Source organism: Psittacula echo, assembly GCF_963264785.1.
Source record: "Psittacula echo genome assembly, chromosome: 15".
NCBI lineage: Eukaryota > Metazoa > Chordata > Aves > Psittaciformes > Psittacidae > Psittacula > Psittacula echo.
Window position 1 is genome coordinate 6,831,303 of NC_137751.1, and position 26,884 is coordinate 6,858,186.

Here is a 26,884-nt window from a genome sequence, read left to right on the forward strand (position 1 = left end):
GCCTCAGATACTCATGCTGCTTCCCCCAAGCACGTCCTCAGCTGGAGCGAATTCAGGTGACTGTAAAGCCCAGTTTAGATTCCTGGTTGTGTATGAAAGAGACCAACTGAATGCTCCTAATCCATCGCTGTCATCTAGAGAACCTCTGGTATTTGGTAAAATTTAAATTGGGAAGGCTGCATTATACTCTCTGGAGCAATATCTAAGCCTCCCCCTACCTTTCTTGGAAAGGTAACAGCTCCAAAGCTCCTTACATGGAGAGACAAGGGCAGCTAAGCCTCCGTGCATTCCTCCAGCCTCTGCTGCCAGGGGCCTTATCACCAGCTGCAAAAATAGCCTGACTAACACCACGGCAGGTTGCAACAGAGCAGCAGCCCAGAGCTGTTTCACCCATCATCTTTAGAAGGGACCCAGCAGTAACATCTCACAGCACCTTTCTGTTTCCCTGGAAGGCTGCCTGGATGGTGACTGCACAGACACTTCCCTGCTTTACCAGTGCCCAACTGGTGGTTCACAATAAAGATCAATGTTCCTGATTCTCTTAACCTCATGCATTATTTCAGGACTCAATTAAGGGAACGCTGTCTCGGTGTCCCCAGGAAATCATTCAACTGCTGCCACAGGGGAAAGGGTGGGTGACACAAAATTTATTTATAAGAAGCCAAAAGAGAATATTAACCTGACAGCTTGCCAAAACTTCCCAGCCACCCTCCTTGTGCATTAAGAAACAATCAAGTGTGAAGACTTGTTCACAGCTGAACAACTGCTCACTGCTCATTATTCACTCACTGAACTCCAACAACAGGAAATCTCTGAGAGCATAAATCAACCAACAGCACTAGAATCTGTGAGAGCAGCTGGGGTTAGTGAAGTCATTTCTTCTACTACAAACTGGGCAACTAAGCTCTCACGCCCAGCATCACATCTGGACACAGACTACCTCTGAGGTTCTATGGTATCAGTACCATCAGCGATTACTAATTACAAGGGTTGTAAACCTTGAATGCTGATACAGCCTATAACTTTTGCCTTTCTGAACTGTTCACCTATCTACCTTAGCCACTGTTTTGGACCATATGGCACCAGACATCCTAAATGTTTAGCTGGAGAGAGCTTGGGACCTCTACATTGTCCTGCTCCACACTTGCTGACTCCTCAAAACACAGAAAAACGGTTTTGCTCTTTGTCCCCATTCTCAGGTATGTCAGCTGGATGCCTATAAGGATGCTTCTGAGCTCAGAGTCTCAAAAGTCCATACATAGACACTTTACAGCAAAATTAACTGAATAAGGAATAAAAGAAAACACCATGTTACTCTAAGCACGTGCTCAGACACATGCCAGTGTAAAAGCAAAGTCCAGAGAAACCTATTCCTTTCAGGAGACAACAGGCCTGGAAACCAGAGGACAAAACCAGCAAAGATGAAAGCCTAGGTACTAGAATACACCTCACCTCTTGCTAGTAACATAGGACTTACCTTGCAGAAGATCTGCAAGCCTAAAGGGCAAGATAAACAACCAGACTGAAAACAGAAGCTGGACGAGATGCAAGGGAGCCCCAGAGGGGTAAACTTCCAGTGCTGGTGTCTACCTAATCAGGGGTCTGCTATTACCTGGAAGATGAAACCTCTCCTCATTAATACCTAATTAAGAGTAATCTCTTGTGGAAACTTCTCCTCATTTGGAGGCTGCAGTGCTTGACAGCCAAACACTTCAGCTCAGCAGAGCCAACCCAACTTACACATCTGTGAAGAGGGCAGGTGAGTCAGGCCGATGGGACTGGACATCTTGCATGGCATTCCACTCATTGACTGATGACTGATCGGAGTTGATATGGCTCTCATAGTAACTGACCCACGTGAGGAAGAGGCTTCCTGGGTAGTAATTGTTGCTCCGTGCCACCTCGCAAGCTTTATGTAAACTCTGCAGAGCAGACCTAGAAAGGGAAAAAATACTTGCAGGATTGTAATGCTTTTTCTCAGGCTGGTACCAAGCACAAAGCAGCAGCCAAATCCGGGATGCTGCTCAGGTCCCATCAGTCAGTACAAACCCCAGTGCTACAGGCAACAGCTCCCAGCACTGAGGACGAGGCTGTCCTGCAAAGGCATGGATAACCATATGCTTGCATGCTTTAACTGAAGTATGCCAAGACAAGCCTGGGTAGCAGCAAAGGTGCTCACAATTGAGACGGCAGAGGCACCTGCTACAGCTACCTAAGCCGAAAACCAGGATGCACAGAGTTTGTGTCCGAGCCATAGTGCTCTGACAGCTCCTACTGTGCCACCAGATTCCATGGACACCCAGGAGTCAGACATGGAGAGCTGCACAGCCAAGGGCTTAGGACTTGACTCTACCGAAGTGTTTGGGTGCCCACCCTCTCTCACGAGGGATGTCAGAAGTTTCTTCAGCTGCTCCTGGCAAACAAATCCCCCTCTCCTATTTTTAGCTTGTTTTAAATCTTTGATTGAGATCAGAAGGATCCAGGTCAAAATCACTTGGGTGACACAGTAGCATGACACCCTGACAGGCAATGTATTTCTGCAATGCAAAGAGAACCTTGAGCCAGAAATACTTTCATGGCCTCTACATTCTTATATGAGCCACCCTAAAAGGAAAGAGAAATGCAGGCAGCTTCTCTTTCCTTTTTGCTATCACAATGAACATGGCTCAGTGGAGACACAGACTCCTAAAATATGCACAGCGTGTATTCCCCAAATTTCAAACACATGCTCAAAGCAATTCTACGTTGGAGACATTCAAACCAGCAGCTCTCCGCAAGGAAAGTGACCCTATTCCTTCCTACCCCCAGACAAGAGGGTAGTGCAGCTGCAGCAGAACTATAAACTCACTGCTCTATACCAGCACTTGCATGTTTCCTTTTTCCTCTAGAATCAAACTTCCTTCCCTGTCTCTGAAGGGGACGTTTGGCTGCTCAAGTAGGCCTCAAGATACTAGTAACACAAAACAGCACCTGAGCTTTAAAAGCCCAAGCAGCCAAAACACCTTGGAAGAAGGATCACTAGGAAGTACTTACCACATTGCCTGCACAGACACCGGCTTGAATATGTGAACCCTGTTATCTGTTGATACGCTGAACCCTCTGGGGAGAAGGGGAAAAAAAAAAGCACAGTAAAAATGTATCCCAAAAGCCACTTATTTGTTAATAACTGATAATTTGTAGCACAACAGAACAGCAAAGGACTAGCCCTATGCATACACTGCTGAGTTCAGCTAGCAAACAGACCAAAATAGCACACTAAAAGCTCTACGATAACTCTTTTTAAGCAGCTGCTGTTCAGGAATGAAACTAAGACAGTGGGACAGTGCTGGGCTGTGCTGTTTACCTTGGCAACACAAATTCAGTGCCACAGCTGGGAGCAACAGAGTCCAGCTATAGTGATCCTGGGGCAGCTACCAAGGAAAGAAGAGTCATTCCATGCACTGCACTAGACAGCCTTTGTAATCTGGCACAAACAGGAGTCTGCAAGTCAGGTGTCTATTTGGCAGAGAAACATCATTCTTATTTTATGTTCAGCTGAATGCTGCCTGCTGCAGCATGATGGAGGCACATAATAGGATCCCTTTAAGGAGCTTTCACTATACACCCACTCTTCAGGAAAAGCTCCTTTACTCCAGCTTAAACACACACATAAGCCACTGTCTCAGTGCGTGTTTATTCACAGATAAGTCAATTATTGGTGTTCCCTGCCACAACCATTGTGATTTAGGGCCTCTGAGCCTACTAACCCCATACAGGTCAACAACAGGTCTGCTGGACCTGTTAGGACTCTGTGATCATTTGAATCCTTCCCCATACACTGTGCTGCAAGCTCACACCAGACCGTATCCATCTAGAACATACAAAAGACACTCACCCATCCCCATCCAGGTGGATCAAGGTGTCGCTCCACAGCGGCAGCACCAAGCCCATTGTACAAGTGCTACTGTAGTAAGAAAGAGAAGGTCAGCCCATCTACTACAGCACCATGCTATTATTCTAATTTCACAGCAATGGTTGTGTATTTTTGTACTTATTAAGAAAAAATTGAAAATCCCACTGCTGCTTCAGGGACAAACAGTGCCAGTGTTGTTCTATAGGTGTCTGGCAAAGATCATTTACCAGATACAGGGTAGAGCAACACTCTGTCAAGCAAGCTTAAAGAGTTAACATACACTCAAGAGAAGAGCAGACAGGATTCAAAGCAGCAAGCTTTGTGCAGATCAGAGGGGGCTCACAATCTTCAGTCAGCTCAAGGCTTTTTTTACAGATTAGTCCCTCTCAGGCTCAAGTGGCTTGGTTCTAGCCCTGATTTTGCAATCCACAGCTTTGTTTTCTTGTTCTTCCCTCAGTCCCAGCTGCTGGGAACTGGGACCACTGTAGTGCAACAGCAGGGTGATTAACAACAAGGTAGGTCAGCAATCACAGCCTATCACTAGCTGTTGACTCCTGACTTCTTCACCCTCCTGCACCTCGAGGATGAGCACAACCCACTGAGACAGACACCTCTTGGCAATCCCACTCCTCTCTCAGCTGCTTTGACCTCTTTGCCCTCAGTCACCTGCTCCCTGTAAGGCTGAGCAAAAAGCCAAGTTAAAAAGCAGAAGTCAAGCAAAAAGGAAGTCAAGAAAAAGGAAAGGGAACCCCAACGCAGCCTGCACCAAGTGGTCAGACAGAAAAGCTGATTCTCAGAAAGCTGTAAAATTGGTCCATAATCAGAACAGCATCTTGAAGACCTGGATTCTTTCATCTCTTGCTCTTATTCGCTGTAGTAGCTGCTCTCAAATTTCCACAAGCTCTAACACCCCTGTCAGTGCCTGCAGCCCATGAGAAGTGGGGGACGAGGGTGAGACTCGAAGCTTCAGAGGGTCAGCAGACATGAAGCCCTGTAAATGTACATGCCTTGGAGCGACTGGTGCCCAGCACAAGGAGACACTGTGGCACGCAGCTATTTCTGTTGACAACATGAGATGAGCTCATGGAAAGTTGTGTTTTTAAAGGCTTCCCAAGGTGGCCAGGGTATTTTTAGTGACACTGTTCAGCAGGCGCTTATCAGAGACCATAGCAACAAGTCTACATTGAGTTATAAATACCAAGTGGGCTAAGGGAGGCTGTATCAGACTGACCATCCAGAACTGAAGTAACTCTAGCAGAAAGCTAAAATGACCCTGCTGCGTTATTAGAGATGAATACCAGTGAGCTCTCAGTTATCAAAGGTGGCTGTGCTAGTACATCACAGCCAGTAGCAAACTCCAAGCTCACAGCAACCTGCGCAAGGACAAGTTATTCTTGCCCTACCACAACTGAGCTACAGCTGTGCACACACACACATAGGAAGGGAGACATGAGCCAGTGGAAGCATCAAGCTGGTCCCTCTTTTTATCAGACATCACTTGAGCTAAGCATGCAAAAGAAGCCATGTGAAACTAAGCATGGTGGCTGCTGTGATCAGCAGCCTGGTTGGAAGGCAGTTTCTTGGCCAAACAGTTTCATTGGAATATCCAGGTGATTCTTTTCCTATGTACGCAAAAACTTACAACTCCTGTGCCTCCATTCTTTCCCCAAAGTGCCCCGTATCCCCTTGTAAATGTGAAGCTTCTGCCCCTGAAGCTGTTGGAAGTGCTTCCTCCTGGCTTAGAGTCACTCCAGCAGCAAGTGCTGCTTCCCAGCCACATTCTGCAGCCTTTTGGAGAGAGGTCAGCAGCAATTTAAATGAATGAAGCAAAAGCACTAAACCCTGATGACATACTGATGTCTGAGGGGAGGACACGCAGTGCAAGATCTGCCATCAGCAACCCTGACGCTCCCATCAGGCTCTTTCTGCCAGGACCCTGGAGGAGCTGCCTGACAGTCACCTTCTTGTTAGCTGCCCTCCTGAACCTTGATGTCCAGCTTTTCTAATTGCAGCTTTTTCTTTCTTTGCATCCAAGTTGTCCCTGTCTCTGATGTGCAGATGCAGGATTAGGGACCTCACCATTTAGAGACACTTAAGGGCACTTAACATCCTCACACAAGCTGGAGGAATGGAGAAAATGCTGATCTGCACTGTCACCTTCTCATTTGCCACCTCCTTTCAAGAAATAAAAGGGAAATTCTGGATCTCAAGAAAGGTGTTAGCTGGAAAACCTGAAGCAGCCTATCCCCAGAAAGCATGGACACCAGACAGAGATTTCTACACTTGACACGTGGGTGAACACAAGGACTTCCCCCACCTGGACATTGTGAGTACCTGTCATTGGAAGAGAAATCCATTCCTAGGACAATGCTCTCTTCAGTGTCTTGTCTGCCGTTGGTGGACACTACCACCATGTATCTAGTGCGGTTCTGGTAGGTGCTTTCCAGTCTTACGGCCTAAAGGAAGGAAGGGGAGAGATCAGCAGTGCAGCCAGCAAAACACACACACCATTACCTTACAAGCCACTTGTTCATGCTGAGTGACAGGCGCAGAAGCGGTGATGCAGTTTGCACTAGTACTTCTCGGCTGGGTAACCAGCAGAAGAGGAAGAAGCAACTTACTTTCGTAAACAAAGCTTTCCTCACCAGTGGGATGTTCCTGGTGCCTTCTGCACACCTTGCTGCAGGCCTGCCCTGTCCCACCAAGGCTGTGTTTAAACATCAGCCTACAGGACTGGCTGCCACAGTCCTCTGAGTGGTCCCAGCCTAGAGAGCTTCATTGAACATTACACATTCAGAGAGACGGGTGTTGAATGTACTCTTCACCTCTCAGAGGGCTTTGTCCAAAGACCCAGGGCTTGGCTTTATGCTACTATGCGCTACAACAGCTCCAATGAGACTTTTTCCACCACTGTGTCAGGCAGCTGGGCAGAAATGCAGGATCTAAATCAGATGTGGTTTCCTGCTGGCCCTTTGAATCCTTCTAGCAGCTTCCTCAGTGCAGAACCAGCCTTACAACCTGAAGGAAAAGACTTCCCTATCACTAAGCTGTACCCATGGGTGCATTCAGATTGCCCAGAGAAGGTGAAAATCACTGTGCCTCACTGCTCCTACCACAATCACAAGCACCCCAGAGCCAAAAGAGAGATCTAGCAAGGCTCACCCTGCACTCCCCCAAATCAAATACCACTGACAGCATTCAGAAAGCAGCCGTGCAGCCAAGTTGTGAATGGCAGACAAACACTGAAGCTTCTGAAAGGCTACACTGAAGTACACTACTCTTCCAGAAGCCATGAGGAAGTGAGAGCTGAAGTGAGTCCAGCAAGTCCTCTTACAGACAGCCTGCTGGTGAGTGAGGAGCCTGGGGAAGGGAGCCCGGCATTGCAAGTTTTGTCCATAACACCTGCAGTAGGCAGCCTTCACTTGCAACACTCTTTGGACTCTGCTCCACATCATTTGCAGTTATGTTAGTCACAGACAAACTATGACATCCCTACAAAGGAAGTGTCATAATCATGTATATCAAAGCTTAACTTTGGACAGCCTAATCCAGCCCCAAGACACTGTCTGGCCTCTGTGTTTACTAGTGTTAAACTGCTGCTTAAACTTTGAGCAGGGCCTGCAGAGAGCAAATACAGGCAAAAAGGAGCTATCACAGCCCAGCCTTGCCCCATGCTGTGATGGGAATCAGTTGCTGTATTCCTTGTGATCCAGCAGTTGAAGCTCAAAAGTAGCTGACACCTTCACAAAGTGAACCTGAATTCCTCAAACACCAGCAGCCCTCCTGAGCCCGTTCTTGTGGAGACATTTCTTGGTGGCCCCATAGGAGTTCATGGCTCGCAGAGCTCAGTTTCAACAGTCATTTTACCCTTATATAAAAAGCTCACAAAATAACTATTGTATGGAATCTCCCAGGAGTAGGCCCTCTTCCCAATACGCTCCTTTAGTTCTTTATAACTTGGTCTTGAGGCCAGAATGGCACCTTGTAGGTTAGAGGAAATCCCCTCTGAGCTCCTCACACCTCATCTGTCCAAGCCAGTAAGTCTTGGCCAAAGATGTGGCAGTCTACAATAAAGAGTCAAACAGCACAGGCAGCTGAAACAGAGCTCACTACATTCACCAGAGTGCTCTATTGCAGCTGAGAGCAGCAGGGGAAGCTTCCCAGTGGTATTGCAGGGAGCAGCAGCTCTAGTGATGGGGACAGAACAGCAAGTGCAGGCAGCACACGGTGTTGACTCTGTCTTCTAGACTTGTCCAATGGGACCAAAGAGTAACACAAACTACCCAAACACTGATGCCAGCAGACAGGTGTGCTCTGTACAGCCAGAGACTGTGCCCCACCCCATCTCTTTAGGGTAAGTCATGCTAAAACCAGCCTTATTTTCCCTCTTGCTCCTTGAGTCACTGGGATTCCTTTGGAAACACGGAGGATCAAAGTGGTCAGTCCTTCAAGGTGTCAATTCTGCCCAAGACAGCTGTTTCTACAACTAACCACTTGCAGCGAAACAGAAAGGGTGCTCTTCAACCTAGAAGAGCAAGCAATCGCCAAGGTCTTGGTGGTTAAAGTAGTTATCTACATTAGGAACTAAACCTCAAACAGAAACCCAGACTTGGCTAAAATGGGAGCGGATGGACAACAGATGCCCTGTGTTCGGGGCATCCATGCACAAGTTCTGTTCTGCTTGAGGACAGTCCAGCAGCAAGAGGATTACCATAACTTACTTTGCTAAACCAACTTGGCTAGCAGTAATGGGAAGTGTGGTCTTAACACAAGACCCTTTAGAAAAGGGCTGGACAAACAGCAACCAAAGGTCACGTAGCTTCAAGTCAGTGTGGTGGGATTTTCAGAGGGCCGCTTAAGAGCAACAGGCATGGCTTACTGTGGTTCTCTAGATTTAACAGTTAGAGCCTTGCCACAAAGCAAAGAATCATGACTGGAGCAGATAAAGTGTTCTGCTAAATTTACTAGGATAATAAACCAGCAAACTTGACATTATAAACCAGCCAACCTCAACAGTTCCTATTAGAGCTCCACACAACCATCAAACCACAAATTAGTCTCCAACCTTTTCAATAAGTGCTAGTTCATGTGCACCGAGTGGTCTGATGCCTTTTAAATGAAGAGATTAGACATCTCAGTCAATCTAGGGAGGAGGTTCTGGCTTCACAGACTGCAATGAGATGGAAGGTTCTTTCTCAACAGCTCCACAGAGCTAGCTTTCTCCTCAATTTGGGAATGTTATTTATAGCGTGTTCATGAACAAGTCATCCCCTGCAGCCCTTTCAGCAACATTTTTCTCAGTTTCAGGCTCACCTAAACACAACCCAACTTTATCTTCTGCTGCATTCTTGTTTCATCAGAAGTACGATGTGGTATTTCGCCAGCCCTTATGAGCACATTCCAAGAAGTTCATACTGACTTTTCATCTTTCTCATGCTACATGATAGAAGGTGTTTCATACAAGAACACATTTCTCACTGGGATATCTGAAAACAAAAGACGTGCCCAACTTTCTGAAGTCTCCTCTTATTACTGACACATGCAAGCGAACAAGTCCCCACTCCACTAAGCTACAGGGAAACACTCAGTTTGTACTCTTAACTCATTTTCCTTCCTCCTACTGATCTTGCAGTGGTACCACTGCTCTAATCCTGCTCCCATGGAAGGCTAAAAACCTCTACCAACAGCTCCAACAGAAACAAGAGTTGTTCCAAATTTGAAGTGTAGGTTTATGGAGGATTAGATTCCTCTGCTGCCCTCTGAGCTGTGAAGTCTGCCCTCCGAATGGCAGCAGCCAGCACCAGAAGAGAATGCATTTGTCTCAGTAGTGTTTGTATTTCAAATCTCATTTGTATCTACTGCTTTATGAGAGAGTCTATTGCAGCCCTGCACACCCTTCGTTCGTCAAGAATCAATTAAATTCAAGTAGACTATCGAACTTAACCTCATGCAAGATTTCAGCATTCCAAATGTCGCTCGGAACAAAAGGGTTTATGTCTCAGCCCACAAAGTCCTTATTCAGCTGTTAAGGCTAATTTGTCCCAAATCACACAATGTAGCCAGTGATATTGCTGAACAATGACTTGGTCAATAGCTTCCAATGTTCTAACCCTGGCTCAGATTCTGAAAAGCACCAAGAACCCCCATTCCCATCACTTTTGCTGGAATTTTCATGACAACAAGGTGTGCCTGACAAAGCTTAGGAGCAGGTCCTTTTGTTTGCTTGTAGCAGGTTATTTTTGGTGGTCACTTTGAAAGTTAATGCATTCCACAGTCATCTTGACTGTTTCCTAGCTATACTCATACAATCAGTCCGGCACCAGGAGGATTCAGCAAACCAGAGGTGCCAGAATAACACTTCTGATGCTGGCAGCCCTACTCTGCGCATACGTTGCTAAGATGCACCAAGACAACACAGGAAAGAAACTTCAGGCTACTGAGTGATGAGAGATGCAGATACACTGCAGTCATGCCTGACCTTGTAGAGCACTTCAGTGTGTCCTAGACAAATTCCTCACTGCTGCTCTTTGGCTTCTGGAGGTCTGTAGGACTGCGTATCAATGCTATAAACAGCAATGCCTACCTTTCATTCCATCATTATAAAACAACCCAGAAAAGCAGAAAGACGAGGTTCAATTTAAGTGCATAGCTACTTGGGGATCCCATATGCTCCTTCCTGATAAGCCACAGCCTTTGGGATGCAACAAGTTAGGAGAGCAGAGTGAAGAACACAACTGAACTAATGTGGAAGGGCAGGTATTCACACTGGCCAGACCTACTCTTGATTTACACAGGACACAAGCTAATTTACCCAGCTTCCCTGGCAATTGTTACAGTACTTTTTGAGAGCATAAGTATTTGGTTCAAAGGCAGTCTTCCAGCCAAACTATTTGTCTCACTGGCCAACCAAATAAGTCTTTCATAATTAACTGCTTTTCTACCTTTGTAGTTGCAAAGAAGACTCCCCAAACCCGCTGATGAAACCACTCAAGCCTACACACACCACTGCTTTCACGAGTTACACAGGTGTATTTGTCAGGTGGAACTCAATCTTTATATTCCTTAACAGCAGATAAGCAAAAAGCCAACCTACCAGTCTGATGTTGTCTTCTGGGCGGAGCAGTATGAACATGGCCTGCAGGTGTTGCTGGAGGTCCCCTGCAGGCAAGAGGGAAAGGTGAATGCATGGAAATAGTTGGAAATCACATGCGAGTTCGTGGCTGTCCAGCCAGAGCAAACATCCACCAAGAAACCTGACACGTCACTGGGAGCGTTGGCACTTCCACCTACTCAGGGATGACAAAGCTCCAGCTCTTAGTCAGCTGCTTTTTGCTCCATGTGCTCACCTGTTTCCATCTTACCATGCTCTTCTCTCCTGCTAAAGCCTGTTATCCTTTTAACAGAAAGAAACAGTGTTTTAGTACTGTGTTCTGCTGAAAGACAAGGCAAACGAGGTAGAAATGGAGCCCTCCACATCTCATTCTACTTCATGCTTCAAATCATTATTCATTATTACTTAGTGCAGAAATAATACCTAGGCAAAAGAATCCCCTTTGAAGTGAGATTTAGTCCCATCTCAGAGCAGCACATGCCCCTATGAGCTTATGGACCAACACTACCCCCAAAAGCAGCGAAGAACTGCCACCTGAGAAGCCAAGAACCTACAGCCACTCCTAGCAAACACTTGCTTTTTATAGGTGAGGCTGAGGAACACTGAAACAAGAGAAAAAAAAAAAAAAATCACAGTCACACAGTAGCTTTTAGGAAGACTTTGAAGAGCTGAGTGTCCCAGGTTCCCAAAGCACCACACATCTGAAAGACAAGTGAGATGGTTGGTACTGCCACACTCCCTGCCCATAGAGAGCCAAGAGCTTCTCTGCCGAGCAAGCCCATTACTTCCTGAATGTCAGAACGTGAGAATACCTCCAGCAATGGGCTGTTTTTTCAATTGCTACCTGGAAAATGAATCTGTATTCCCAGAAAGGAGAGTATAAGGCTGCCAGCGGGCGGCACGGACTGGCAAAAGGAACCTTTACTCTACCACTCCTCCACATACAGGAAGGGGAGCTTAGACAACACTACAGGGAAGAGCAGGAATGCTGGAGCAAGTATTCAGCACAACTGGTTACAAAAGCATTTTCTAGGAAGGTTGAGTAACCTTCCTGATCTCCCTGTCTAATTTATCAGCGGTACCAGAATCTGTGCTATTTCATGGACTTTCAGAAATAAGGACACTTGGATACGGAACAGCATCCAGAAGCGCTGCAAAAGGGAAAGGGAAGAAAGGGAACAAGACTATGGTGCCTGGTTTCCAAATGATTTTTACAGCAGGGCTGAAGGGCTGCTGCAGCTATCTCCTGAAGGGACAGAGGCAAGCTTGTGTGGAGAGGGCTGCGCAGGACACGGCATTCCCTGCTCCTCTTCAAAACACATTTCAGCATATGGAGAATGAGACAATGCCTTGGGACTGCACTTTTAACTGGGGGTGGAAAAACTCAAGGCACTGCAGTGTGAGGAAAGTCACAGACAACATACCAGCAACAACAAGCACATGAAGCTACTTCCTGCCCAGGGACACTGCTCCCAGCGCTGGAGAGGCTGGCATGTGCCTCCTTGAAAAGCAATTATGTAGGCAGATAGGTAGGACAGGAAAGGCCAGCTCATCCACCAGATGCTTGTCCTCCTGTGGGTGCAGTGGGAGACAGGATTTCCCCATGTCAACACCAATGCAAAATCCTACCAGTGCTGCTCATTCCATCAAGTTTCAGATGCAACTGCCTGTTGTCTCAACAGGCAAAGGTCTCTCTGCTTCAGGTGGCACCTCCTGCCTGGCAGCCTGGAAGAGCTCAGTAAGTATTTGACTCATGAGACATTCACATCTTAGGCAGCTTAAAACGAAAGTTGCCTCACCTCAGTTTTTCCCTTCCCAAGGCGTCAGAGTTCCCACCTATTGCTGCCAGTAATCCAACATCAGGAACCAGTTTAGGAGCTGAAGTTTCCAGAGTTTAAAAAACACCACAGAGACTACTGGATTATCTCAATACTTCGGAAAAAGAGGAAATTCTAACACAACCTTTTCTGCAAGGCTCAGGCAAGGAGCCTGAGAAAGTTCATTGCATTCCTCCCTGTTCCCCAGCCTGCCCTGCCAGCCTTGGGAGCTAGGGAGCTGGAAAATGCTTCCTTGGCCAGCTTTAGTTGACTTGCAGGCATTTTCAGCCCCAACCACACAAGGCAGTTTGTAAACTTCCTGGATTAAGAAAAAGCAAAGGAAAAGTTTTAACATGCCAGAATCAGCACAAAAATATCACATCCTGTCCTATGAAGAGCTGTCGGCTTTGCTGGCATTCATGACAAGACTGCTGCTTCCTATCGCATTGTCCAGCAGATGCTTTTGTTTCCTTCAGCTGGCAGGCTAGGTGCAAAGCATCAGGGAGGGTGGGCTCTTAGAAGTGATTTACACTATCCCAGACACAGCAAAAGCCCCAGGGAAGTGACATCCTTTTCTGGCCTCCTCCAGTGTTGTTGGAGTGTAAAAGCAAGCCATAGTCCCACAGAACATAGCCCAGACAGCACGGGACAGCTAAGCAAGAGGAGCATGTACCACTAAGCTGGTACCGCATCAAGTCAACTTGCCAACTCGTGATGCTGAAGATGATACAATTAAAGAAATGGGTGTAAGCATTAATTATTTCCTGTTATGCATTTACTCTTTATGCTGGATTCTAGCACCTCTGATGAATTGGAACAGCAGGTCAGGAAGGTTAGTCAGCCTTCCTAGAAAATGCTCTCATAGCCACTTGAAACACTATTGCATCCATAGGCAGCAATTCCATACTGGAAAGTTATGTCCGCTCTCTACCCCCCTTCTAATTTTGTGTGCCAGAGATAAGTCACGACACACACACATGGGAATGAAAGCTGAGCATGGATTATCGGAGCCCAAGAAAGGAGCCAGTTGCCACACACTGTGCCAGCTCTCTGCCAACAGCCGGGTCACCTCACAGCACAGCCACTCTCAATACATCACTGTTTAATTTCGGTGGCACAGATGTTACGCTCAGGAAGGTGAAACACTGATTGCTCGGTGCCTTGGTCTGCTGGCATGTACTGTACATTGCAGAGGTTCTCAGAAGAGGAAGGTGATGCACCCTCTCATACAAAGGTCCCTCTTGAGTGAAATCGCCATGCACCATTAAAGAAATACGGTACCATTCACACCACTTGACATGCAGGGAAACTGAGGAAGGGACATGAAATCTCACCACATAAATTGAAGAGACAGCAATAAAAGGAGTCTTCTAAGAACAAAAATCCCACCCCTTAGGCAAGCCACCCTCTTCAATACAAAACATCTTGCTGGAAGCAATTACGACACACCAGATTTGCTTTCTTGGCAACCTGGCTTTTAAGAGCTCTGGGCTGATTAGACAAGAAACTCCTTCCCACCAAGGCTTCCAGACCTCATGCAACTCAGCAGTAGTAAGCAGATGAGGCAACAAGAGAGACTCAAAAGCTGTTTTCATTGCCTTGCCTTGTTCATAGGGAAAACCACCCAGCAGGTCTCCTCTGCAAGATGAAGCCAAGACAGCAATTGCCAGCTGGAGACCTGTGCTTCAGTGATGCAGAGGACTTTGGAGAGATTAAAACCCAAGACAGGTCAAGATAAACTTTTAACACTGCTGATTCTGCTTTCACAACAATTTCACTTTAGTCTCAATCAGAAAAGCCAGCTTTAAATTAAGTTTCGGAACAATTTATTTTCCTTTGACACCTGGTAATGCATCTCACTCAAAGCAATTTGGGCACTGCTCACACTGTGTCTGAGTGGAAGTACGTCATTAACTGCCTTTGCTTTGAATTCTTTTTATTAAGAAGTTTGTAAACAGACTTTGAAGTGGACCAGGTAACTCTCCTGGATGCAGAGCTCGATGACAGCCTCATGGTATCAAAGTACAAAGAAATCTACACCTGGAACCAAACCAAATCCCCTTTTGATGGTCGCTTGTTGGCAAAGAAAGTTGACTCCAGGCTCCGTTTCTGTCTCTTTCCCCTATGCAGAAGTGTGAAGGTCTCAGTGTTGGGCTTATTTTTCCCAATTGTTCAATGGAAGGGAAAACCCCCACATTATCTGATCCCTGTAGAACATCACCAGTGAATAAGCACCATACACACAACGAACAACAACCTACCCTGAGATGTTTGAGTTTCATTACTCAGACTGACTTTCCAGTCAAAGCAAAAACACAAATCAAACTTTCAGCAGATAAAGGGGGTGGGATTATGACTGGCTCCATATTATTCACTCTGCTCACATGCCTGAGATGTCACACTGACTTTGCTCAGGTTTCCTCACCACTACGTAGAGGTAAGTCTCCTCCTTTTCCTCCATCATTACCTGTTACTTTCAGATCAGGAAGAACCATTACTCATCCCATATCACAACCTCAGGTTTCCCAGTGTAACTCATGAAGGTTTCGATGGCAATCCTCGAGCCTCTCTCTCATACAGAAGTTATAGGATGATATTTTGGGGGGCAGTTGACATCATGGAGAGTTGAGAACACAACTGCTACCCTGATGCCACCCATTCGTTTGGTTTTGTAGCATAAACAAGAGAGTACTGAAGCCTTTTTTTCTATCAGCATTAAACCTCACAGTCTTGAGAGTGGCAGGTACAGACACCTCTGATGCAAACAGAAATGTGTGTTATTTGGTGGGAGTGAACTCAAGAAAGGTAAACTTGGACACAAGAGTGAGCAGACAAGCCTCAGCCATCACATCCAGCACATTACCTGCATGCTTGTTGCGCCTGTGACTGATCCTGGGAGTGGACGACCCATTTCCTCGGGGTAGGAAGAGAGCTGCACCTTTCACAGTGAGGAAGCTTTCGCTGATGCTGCAAGAGTGAATAAGTGAAACAGTGAATAAGGAAAACTCTCTATTGCCCCTAAAAGCAACAGAACAAGAAAGGTTCAAGGTTCTTTTGCAAGGAAGTGATTTCCACTGAATTACTTTGTTGGTAAAGAACTCCCCCCCATGTAAGCACTGCAAACATTCAAAGCATAACTGAGAACAACAGGAACAGAGTAACATTGAAAAGCAGAACATGCTCCTGGTGCCACTCTGCCTGCAGACGTGGAATCTGAGCAGGCAGAGGGGATTAACCTGTGGCTATATTTTCGATTTGAAAGTCAAGATGAGAGCTCCACATTTCTAAAGGGCGATTCATGCAGCAAGCCCACGCACCTCTGTAATTATGGACTCTGTTAACCCTGTGCTTTGGGGTTCAGGTGTAGCTGATGCCCTCCAGAAACAAATGGCTCCCTTCAGCAGTTAGCCAAAACTAGTGTCTGTAAGGGCTTAAGACATCAGGAAACCACTGAGTCATATGATAATTGACTCAAAAACTTATACATTAAAAGCAAAGCTGCAATGCTGTTGAATTCAGAAATCATTTACTGCCTTGAGTTTGCCCTTTCTGAAGTCACATGAGGAGAGGTTTGGGGAAAGGGACAATAGAGAGTTCTCAAGTCCTGTGGAAGAGCTGATATTTTAAGCACCTCTTCAGTAGTTTTCTTAAGAGATGCTGTGACACATGGAAAAAGCAGGGCACACTATATTAAACCACCCTGTTGCACAGTTAAAGGTTCCTGCTTTTCTCAGAATTGGTAAAATAGTCATACAGGCTTTGAAGAAAGCCAGAAACAACTCTATAGTCAACAGGATGGCTGATGAAGATAAGACAGGATGGGAGAGTCCCTGGCATCGTGCACCCCAGCAGCTCTGTGCCTCGAGAAAGACATTAGCTTGTCCTCTTCAACTGCACAAGAGACTAGGAACTTCTTAGTTCCTTTCTCTGCTTAAACAAATACCAGATGTGATTATTTACTCCCTTCCTTTAAGGGATGAGGACTGGGAAATGGTAACACTGGAGTAAAAAACCATCCATGTATTTGGACAAATTCCCTGTTGCAAAAGGCAGGTGAACGCTAGGATATGCCCAGTCACCACCCTCCACAGCTACTTCTGCTCTGCAGCATAAGCCAAGGCTGCCTGCCAGCCTCCTACTCCAGGGACATGATTCAGTAGCTGCCCAAAGGCAGGCACACACCTAAGCATGACTGAAGACACCACAGAGAAACCAAACGTGACCAGGAAGTAGGACACAGCATGGCATGAGCCTGGGATCTCCTGGCTCCATGGTTTGCGGTTGGTTGCTTTAGAAGTAGGCTTTGCCAAATATATTTTGATAGGTATAAGAATCATAAAAGCTTGTGTTAAAGGTGGATTTCTCCCTACCATAAAGCACATCTGTGGGCACCTCTCCACTTTGCTGGTGGGGATAGAAAACCATCAGATTCTCTGAGCTCCGACAGCAGATACACTCAGAAGGATCTTCTTTTTCAAGCCTGTAGCACATCCCAATGTTTTGACTGCACAGTTATAACCTGAGCACTCCCCCTTACTGACAGGGTTGCTCCCAGGACTACTTCCTAAAATTAAACCAGACATCAAACACGCACTGGATGCTTCAACAAAACCCAAATGCTGAAAGGAAAAAATATCTCTCATCCCAAATTGAAATGGATCCGGGATCTTTGCCGATACTGGAGTTAAAACCAAAGCAGATTAGGTTAATTGGGCACACTGAGCACTGATGTTTCCTCAGAGCTTTCTCATGTAATGAATTTTGACTGAGCCTTTCCAGCTTTTGGTGACAAACAGAACCTCTGAAAGCTCTCAGGTTACACAGTCTGAAGTAGGGAAACACTGAGTTATCTTGAAGCTGCTAACTTAATACAGGTATAAAGAAAGAAAGAAATCTTTCTCCCTCACTTAGCTTGACCGTGTTTTGATTCAAGAGTGCTTGATGTCCTAAAGAAAAACACTCCTGCTTTCAGACTAGCCCCCATGATGGAGTGGGGCAAAAAAGACCGTGCTTTGCTGAGCCTCACCAGGAGACAAGACAATTGATAGGGGAAGAATGAGAAGACATCCTCTCCTCCTCCTCCCTTCACAATCTCACCACAGAGGCACAGGAGGAGAAAGCATCCAGCAGTCACAGCCAGCTTTCATATAGTCCATTTTATCAGCAAAGCCAACACCTAGCATCAGCAATGCTTTATCCTGTGCCTGAGGTTCCTCCAGAAGGCTGAATTAGCAACTATTTTCAGCGGATAAAGCAGCACGTAGCTAGAGGGCTGGGAGGGCAAAAATCTTTTCACTTCCATCACTTTCTCTTATCACCAGCACTCTGCTATGAGCTATCTACCTGGAAAGGAGGAATAGGCAGAACTTAAGAAGTACATCAGGTACATCCTTCCAGGAATCCACCTTCTGGGCCATTAACCACAAGCAGTAAGTTTACTTGGCGTAAGACTAGGGAAAAGAAATGTAATACTCTATACAAAGGGTCAGAACAACTGAAGAATGTTCTGGTAAAGCAGGGAGGTCAGGCTGGCAGGGCAGGAGCGAGTGCAGGAGATGGTCATCAGCACCACTGGAAAGAGAGCCTATTGGTGGAGACAACAACCTCGTCCTGCAAGTACAGCTCTGGGGACACTCACTGTGCAGATGAGGGCATGGCATCAGTGCTCTTGGCATCACCTGCCACAAAATCCTAACACCGGACACACAACACACGTCAGTATCCAGCACAGCGCCCTAGCAAAGAAAGCCCCATAGCACACAAACACACAACCAAGCCCTTGCTCTGAGATTGCAGCAGTAAAGAAAATCTTGGGAGGAAAGGCAAGAAGTTTATAGGGAAGTCCAAACAGCTCTAATGATAACTACCAGTGAATTACAGACTGGTTTGGGTTGAAGGGACCTTAAAGCTCATCCAGTTCCAACCCCCTGCTATGGGCAGGGACACCTTCCACTAGAGCAGGTTGCTCCAAGCCCCTGTGTCCAACCTGTGCCAGCACCTCACCACCCTCAGAATAATGAATTTCTATTTCACAAAGGAAGGAGAGAAAACCACCTTTTAGAAGCACAGCGAGGAAAGCAAAGAGGCACCTGAACAGCTTCTGGCAATGTTTTATTCTAATAAACACTTAATTTAGTTATTGTGAGCCTGAGGATGACTTTTCAGCCGGCTCGACTTACTCATTGCAGCAGCTCCTTTACAACAGGCTCTGTCCTGTCCAGCCAAGCCCTTAACCGGGTGCTTGCCAAGTAGCACAACTGACAGAGCTGGCACATCCCTGGGAGGCTCAGCAGGAGAAGTCCTTTTTCCACATCCCCCAGGGCACAGGAATGGGTAACATGGTGAGGAACAAACCTCCTCACCAGCTGTGCCCACAGCACGCACGGCAGCAACACAGGTACTGCAGGGAAATCACATCCTCCTGTCCCTTTCTTCCTCATCCTTAGAGGAAAGGGGGAGATGGGAAAGCGATGGGACAAGGGAAATGAAGATTTCAAGGTACTTGATATTTGAAGTCCAGTACGTGCATTATGTACAGAAATACAAACATAATTTCTCTGTCAGCCTCAGGTCAGCCCTGCAGAAAAGTGCTCCGAGGCAGCATCCTAACAGTCAGCGTGCTACAGCTCAGCACTGGGAAGCCGTGCTGGGATTCCAACACCAAGCCAGGCTCCATCTGTAGCTCCCCATGACAAGAGCATTGCGCAGTAAACACGAAGGCTTCCAACTCCTGAGCAGAAAGCCTTTTTTTTCCTAACGGGCATCTCTTGGGACACAGCCACCACCCAGTGCAAGCTCTGCAAACACAAGAAGCTGCCCATCAGGACTATGCATCACAAAGAAGGGCTTCAAGTTCCCAGCTCATCTTCAGGACATACCCTTTCCCTCCAGTACCCAGTTAGACCAAAGGCAAATAAAAGAATGCAGAAACACTGATTGAAAGCAGGCAGCCAAGTCTAAGAGTAAGGAATGATGCAAGTTTTTGACTAACTGGGAGCATTAAGCATTCCAAGCTCTGAAAAAGGGAGGTGTCAATGCAGACATCTGTACTACAGCGCTGGGGATCTCATCCCAGTGCACACCTCTGCTGCTGCCAGCTCAGCTCTAGCATCCTCCTTCAATCCACAGGCTGCAAAACACGAAACCGAGGAAAAGACGAAACTCGAAGTGCTGGCAGGAGGAGCAGGCGTCAATCCTGAGCTCATTGTAAGGCTGTGGAGCGAGGGCAGCCGGGGACACAGAGCAACTCCTGCAGCACACACCAGGACTCACCCTGCAAGAGCAGCAATTCCAGCGGCAGCTCGCTGTGGAAAAAGTTACAGGAGGGCAGGCCAAGCAGCCTGCTGCTTTCCTCAGCATCTCAAGGCTCTTCCCTCCCTGTTCCTGCTCCCCCTCCCAAACTGGCTGTTTCCTTTCCTCTACAGCAGGCCCCATGCATGGCATCACCCCTGATCCACCAGCACCCCCCTCACTTTACCTGGCCACAAGAAAAGTCCTGGCCAATGCATCATCAGCACCAAGCAAAGGGTGCAATGGTGGCTGGGTATACAGCTGGACAACACAAGAGGGACATGGAGCTGTCGGAGCAAGGTCAGAGAAGGCCATGGAGATGCTGTGAGGGCTGGAGCAGCTCTGCTCTGGAGCCAGGCTGAGAGAGCTGGGCTGGGTCAGCCTGGAGAAGAGAAGGCTCCTGAAGGGGAGACCATAGCCAGACGGGGAGCTCTTAGGCACCCTGTGAGGGTGCTGAGGCGCTGGCCCAGGGTGCCCAGAGAAGCTGTGGCTGCCCCATCCCTGGCAGTGTTCAAGGCCAGGTTGGACACAGGGGCTTGGAGCAAGCTGCTCCAGTGGAAGGTGTCCCTGCCTGTGGCAGAGGTTGGGACTGGATGAGCTTTAAGGTCCCTTCCAACCCAAACCAGTCTGGGATTCTGTGATTCCAAGTATGTGTAGCCTGGCAGCCAAAGGTGTTCCTCCATCAAACCACCAGATGAGAGCATCACACACTTCAGCATCCCTCCCCAGGGAAGCATCTACCTCTTATACCTTCAAAGTAGGCTGTTTTTCAATAAACAACACCCGTATTTCCTTTACTTACTTTTTAAAGCACCTGGTTTAATAACTGCCAACAGTATTCATGAACACTATAGAGGAGAGCAATGTTCGGCTTCCAGGTTAAGCCTTTGCTCCTAGGCGAGTGATGAACCCACCCCGTTCTCTTCACACTGAGACCAGATCTCAGGGCTGTGCAAAGCAATGTAGTACCAGTCACTAATAAAATCACCAAAACCCAATAAGCAAAAAAGCCACCACAACACCATGGAAATGGAAAAGGCAAGGATAACTCAGGATTGCTCTGCACTGACAGCTGTATCAGCAGGGTCAGCTGGCAGCACTCACAGACAAGTCTAGGCTCTCCGATACCCAAAATAGAAACAAACCCAGTGCAGAGCAAAACAAGGGCCCTGACTTACCGAAAAGGGCTCTGTAACACTGTCAACAGAGGTGACAACACTGAGGGCAGGGAGAGAAAGGGGAAGTGGTTCTGCAGCAAAGGCCACCTCTCACCGCTCTGCACTTCTGCAACTTAAGAAACAGCGCGAGGAGAAAAACAAACAGAGCGTGGGAACCGCTCCCTCTCGGCTGCTTGACGTAAACCGGGTTTTCAGCAACATCTGCACTTGTGCCTTTTTCTTCTCTTTCAAAGGAACTGTCTACAGGCACTTCCTCTGCTCCAAGGTGGGGCTCGCTGCAGGGGTAATTCAGCCACAGTGACACAGAGAGGCATCATCGCAGGAAGCTCTGCAATGGGAACTCACTTGTAGTAACTTATCTCCCTTCTCACTGTGGCCAAGTTGTCTTTTCCTTTGCTCTGGTCTCCAATACGGGCATCTGCTGAAGCTGAGCTAGAACAAGGAAAAGTCACAGTTTTGCTAGAAGGTGCCCAAAGGATGATGGGCATGAATCTGAACTCAAAAGGCACTGCTTTTACTTGCCCCAAGTGAGAAGTTATGGTCCATTCAGAGAGGGTATAACTTGCAAAAGGGAGCAGTGATGAGCATGGTTGTGTCTGCAAGTGAAAAGCAACTGCTTCAGATGCACAAAGCAACCACACTCACAGACAAGGTTTCAGAGATGGGATCTAACCAGCCTCAGGTCATCCAACAAGGCTGCAGGGAAACACCCACTCAATACCTTACTGAGTTAATGGTCTGTAAGCCAAGCCCACTACTGGAAAAATCAGTGCCCTTGTGCCACCAGGATCATTTGAGTTGAGCTCCAGAAACCATTTTGCAAGCTTGAGACTCAGGGCAGCCTGGATACACCGCTGAGAGCAGTGGCATCCTTTGGAGACAGCACAGAAGATGACAGCTCTGTGCTGAGCAGCCTTGCTGGCAGCAAGGGGAGCAATCACAGCTGCTGTTTGCAGCCAACGTTCTCATCCCACGCAGCTGCATCGGGTCTGTGCTGTGCCCACAACAACCACAACCACCTGCAGCATTCCTCTGCCTCCGGGTGCCCCAAGCCCTGCTTTGCAGCAGCAAGATGACCTTCAGACTCCTATCACACATATTCCATTGCAGGCAGGGCTGGGATGTATTTGTTCCAGGCACAGGAAACCAGGCTGGACTCCTGAAGAAGACATCATTTCTGACAGAAGTCAAGCCCATGAGGGTTTCCTGTTCCTTTCACATACCCGTGGTCTATGAATTAACCAGTTCAAAACCATACAAACCCCTAAACCAAAGGCAGTGCAGGCAGACACCTCACACAGGCACCGGCTGCCTCCTCAGCAGCCCCTGGCAGAGCCAATGCTGTGAGCTCAGCGTTGCTTTCCCACCCATCCATGCCCATGCTGGCTCCTGACTCCACCGTATTACGTTTCCCAGGGCTGCTGCTGACCATGTGCTCGTGCAGTAACGCACTGACAACCCTGTGTGTGTCACCTCACTGCTGAGCCCATCGGCATCGCCTCTGGCCAGCAGTCAGCGGGCTCAGAGCAGCAATCATCCTCACGCCAAGGCTGAGCAGCTCATGGGTGCAAGATGCACCCAGTTGTAACGCTGCTGCCACCACTGAAGCACAGGACAGGGTGGGACATCCCACTGCAGCACCGATCACCAGGTAGTCCTTCATTTCAATGAATATAAACTTGGGCACAGACTATGGTTCACCGCAGCGATGAAGAACAGAGCTATCACACACTGAAATGCACTCATTTCCCAAAGAGCAGAAACCTCTACTGATCACTACTTGGCTACACAGCGCTAAGGGAGTCCCAACAAGCCATATACTGGGTGGCCCATAGTCAACCCCCATGGTGGCTTTAGAGAATCCAACTAGAGAGAAATAAGGATACTCCAAAAAGCAGCAGTAAAACAAGTCGTGCAAACAGAGCTCTGTGTGCTTGAACTCGAGACTGAAGATACGCACCAAATCATTTCTAATACAGCCTGAGCATAGCACTTCCAGTGCTAGAAAGGGGGCAGCGAACACAATTAGGATGCTTATTGAGGAATCCAGCGCTGGGTGTTTACAGAAGAAATCTGATTCTTTGCACTTTTTTAAGCAAGAGACCCAGACCGGAAGCGAGACCGTGAAAGGAATTTGTTTTACATGATAGTCCCCAAAGGCTTCCAGGTCTCCAAGTCAAGACATTCCCAGATTAAATCCCTATGCGACATTCTTCTAGTGCTATATACTGTTTAAACATCCATGGACTTTAATGCATACCATGGGGTTCATGGAGCAGGACAGTTATACCCCAGGGAGCATTCTGCAATGTTTCACCACCACGTGCCACACTCCTACCAGCTCCAACTGTCCCAAATGATCCAGCTGCTGTGGTATGAACAAAATGCTGTCACAAACATATTCTTAAAAACACTTTGAACATGAGGAAACTTCATAGGAGAATCCGATCACATCAAGGATCAGAACAACAACAACAACAAAGAGCTTTCAGATTAGTTATCTTCAGAAAGCACAGCTCTGACTGACACATACTTATCTTGTTTTTCCTCTCGGAATTAGCACAGTCCATGCTGATCAGCTTTAAACCACACAATGATCTCCTCTGCCACCAGAGCTGGAAAGCGTGGCCTTCATACACAGCACACTTCTCTTTAGACCTTAAAAAAGAGCTGACACCTCCTCGGGCAGCTGGTTCACAACCAGCAAGCCTGGAAGCTGTCTCCCCACTATGTTTAAGAGAGGGTATTTTCTGACTGATTTTCACTCCCATCTCCCTGCACGTGCAGGATTCATGGCTGTCACACCTGACCATGTTTGGCTGCCCGGCAGCACCACACAAGGACCCCTCTGCTTTAAATACGACTGTAACACAAGTCACAGCAGACACACTAAGGTCACCATACTGTCCCTCCCCGCAGCAGCCAAGTCTGGGGGCACCTATATTTAGCCAAAGTATGCCCAGCACTTTAAAGATGGAAGGAGATCTCCAGCTTGCCTGAATCACTGCCAGCACTGGCCATCTACCCAAGATGGGGACAGTCTGAGCAGGACACCCTGGCACCCGCTCAAAGCAGAGCATCCAACACCTTCCCCAGCACCCATGGCTCCCCCAGGGACAAGCCCAACCTTGTAGGCTTGGGAGGAGCAGAGCAGCACAGCCTGGATGCAGGCAGCTCGAGGAGGACATCGCTCCATCGCTTCTGTAGCTGGTTACGGTGGAGGTGGCCAGCACTGAGTGTGGCTGTGGCCAGCAGGGGAGCGGAGGTCCTGCTGGCTTGTGAAGCAGCACCATGCCAGGACTTGGCTCTGCAGCCACCCTGACAGCCCGGAGCAAGGCATGGGATGGAGGAATGACACCGGGGAAGCAGCCTGGCTCGGGTCGCAGCCCCGTGTCCTGCCCTCAGTAAATACATTAGCAGACCCCTGTAAATAGAGCACCAAAACAAGGACCACTCTGTCTCTACACAAAGAAATCAACGCTGAATTAATAAGCCTTTTCCTCTGAGCTAAAAAGAAGCAGATGCTTGTTTACCAAAAGCATCAAAAAATCATCAAGAGGCTGTTGGATTGAACTTGTAAAAAAATAGAAGGAAGTTATTTGTTCAGTATTTTAACTTCTGCAGCACTCAGCACTTTCAATTTTCTCTCATTCTTATTGCATCCTCCCCGTGCACGAGGGCTATTTGATCCCTAAATGACAGTTTCCAGCAGAAACAGTAAAATCAGTTTAGGACTGACTGTCCCTTTAGATTAGCAAAAAGGACAGTCAGCGGTAACCAGCAGCGCGAGGCGGTTTGTGAACTATTTCAGAGAGAACAGCCACGTGCCAGGTTTCTTTCAATAGGGTTTTGATCTGAAATTGGAAGTCACAGAGAGCTTTACCTATTGTGCTGATGCAGCCCATAAGCAGGTTATTGATCTGCTCACCCTTGCAAATACACCAGGGACTTCATTTTATGGAAGGGCAAAGCCACAATTAACGGAATACAAACTTTTTAATGTGGCTGTAAATAACAACTTAAACATAGCTGGAATAGTTTCTTGGAGTCTGGTCCTTTCTTCAACCCAAGGCAACACTTAAAAGGACAGTCTTCAGCATAAGCAGGGTTAACACAAACTTCAGATTCAATGGAAAGCTGCAAACCAGAGTAGAAATACGGCATCACTTTGGGTTAACTGACCCAGCACCACAGGGAATGGGGTAGCTCAGCCTTCGAAGACACTCTGCTCCCAGCAGATGGGTGACACGCTGCTGTGTCCTGGTACAACACGGACCCCAGCAGGAGCCAAGGACAGCACTCAACATTTTGCTGGTGTAAGTGACATCAGTCTCCGGAGCCATCAGGAAAAGCTCCCCAAATCAGACCCTGAGATATAATTATGATTCATTTCAATATGCAGACTCAGCACCACTTTCCAATCCAACTCTTCCGCCTGCAGATATACCAAGTTCTTCCTGGAGACAACATCCCTTGTGACTCTGCTTTTTCTTTTGGTGCTCTGAATAGGGATCAGCTTACCAGGAGTCCTTTATTCCTGAAATAATTTCCATTAATCACTCACCATACAGTATCTCCAACAGAAGCTGACGGGCTGTGGGATGTCTAACATCACCGCTGCATCTCCCGAGTGAAAGGCTGAAATGAAGGACAGCCCAAGAGGAGAAAGGAACTGGGATATTTCTAAGTAGCAAGTGAACTTCTTCAAACTGCTCCTAAGAACTGCAATGTTTTTATACAGACACTTTAAGTGGGGAAGAAGCACCATTTGAACCATCCATTCTTCATATCTGCTCACAGAAAAAGGTAACACAGCAAGGTGCATCATCCTGAAGCATTACCCTGCAGTTTTTCAATCCTGACTCCTCAGTACAGCTGCAAATTAACATAGTCTCTTAGCACCTTAATGTGACTTTCAGCTAAAGATGTCAATGCCTAACTTCAAAAAGCATACAAGGAGTTTCTAACTCTACACAAAAACCCTGCAAAGATTTGCTGACTAAGACTCAAACTGGAAATACATTAAATAAAGTTTTATTTTACAAGAGTTTGCATTCAGAAGAGTAGAGATTCCAGATGTGTTTCTCCCTGCAAAAGTCAGGTGCTAAATTTCACCAGAATTAGCACTTTAAGCAGTTTGGCAGCCAATTTTCAGTGGTTAACTCAGGTCTTCGTATTTCCTAAAAGCATGCAACCCCCTTGAAAAACCACACATTAAAGCAGAAAAACCAGTGGAATACTAAACACTGCAGTGTATCACAGATCCCGAGAAGCCTCTAACAAGAACAGAGTGTACGTTAGGGAAAAGGCTCTTAAACGGCTTTTAAAAAGGCTCAAGAATAGATATTTGCTTAATTTCAAGCTAGAGAGCCTCTCGTAGAACATTTCATGATGTTCTTGAAGGAGCTAAGGACAAAAAAAGTCAGTGTCAAGGCTTTCCTCTGGTGACTGCGCAGGAAAACCTGGTGATGTCCCTTAGAGCAGCTTCCAGTGCCTAAAGGGGCTACAAGAAACCTGGAGAGGGGCTTTGGACAAGGGCCTGTAGGGACAGGACAGAGGGGAGACTGAGATGAGCTCTTAGGCAGAAGCTCTTCCC

At 47.2% G+C, this 26,884-nt stretch overlaps 1 protein-coding gene across 2 annotated transcripts in view; it reads right to left on the reverse strand.

The window, feature by feature from the left end:
• Nucleotides 1-26,884, reverse strand: part of SSH2 (slingshot protein phosphatase 2) — a 52,352-nt gene that overhangs the window by 18,258 nt on the left and 7,210 nt on the right. For both annotated transcript variants that reach the window (XR_013958079.1, XM_080630190.1), the window contains exons 2-7: nucleotides 15,684-15,787; nucleotides 10,986-11,050; nucleotides 6,227-6,348; nucleotides 3,875-3,943; nucleotides 3,034-3,099; nucleotides 1,741-1,935 (exon numbers count right to left, since the gene is read on the reverse strand). Coding sequence is in view for 1 of the 2 variants with exons in the window: in XM_080630190.1 (XP_080486316.1) it covers nucleotides 1,741-1,935; nucleotides 3,034-3,099; nucleotides 3,875-3,943; nucleotides 6,227-6,348; nucleotides 10,986-11,050; nucleotides 15,684-15,787 (621 nt within the window). In the remaining variant the exon portion in view is untranslated. The remainder of the gene's footprint in view (nucleotides 1-1,740; nucleotides 1,936-3,033; nucleotides 3,100-3,874; nucleotides 3,944-6,226; nucleotides 6,349-10,985; nucleotides 11,051-15,683; nucleotides 15,788-26,884) is intronic.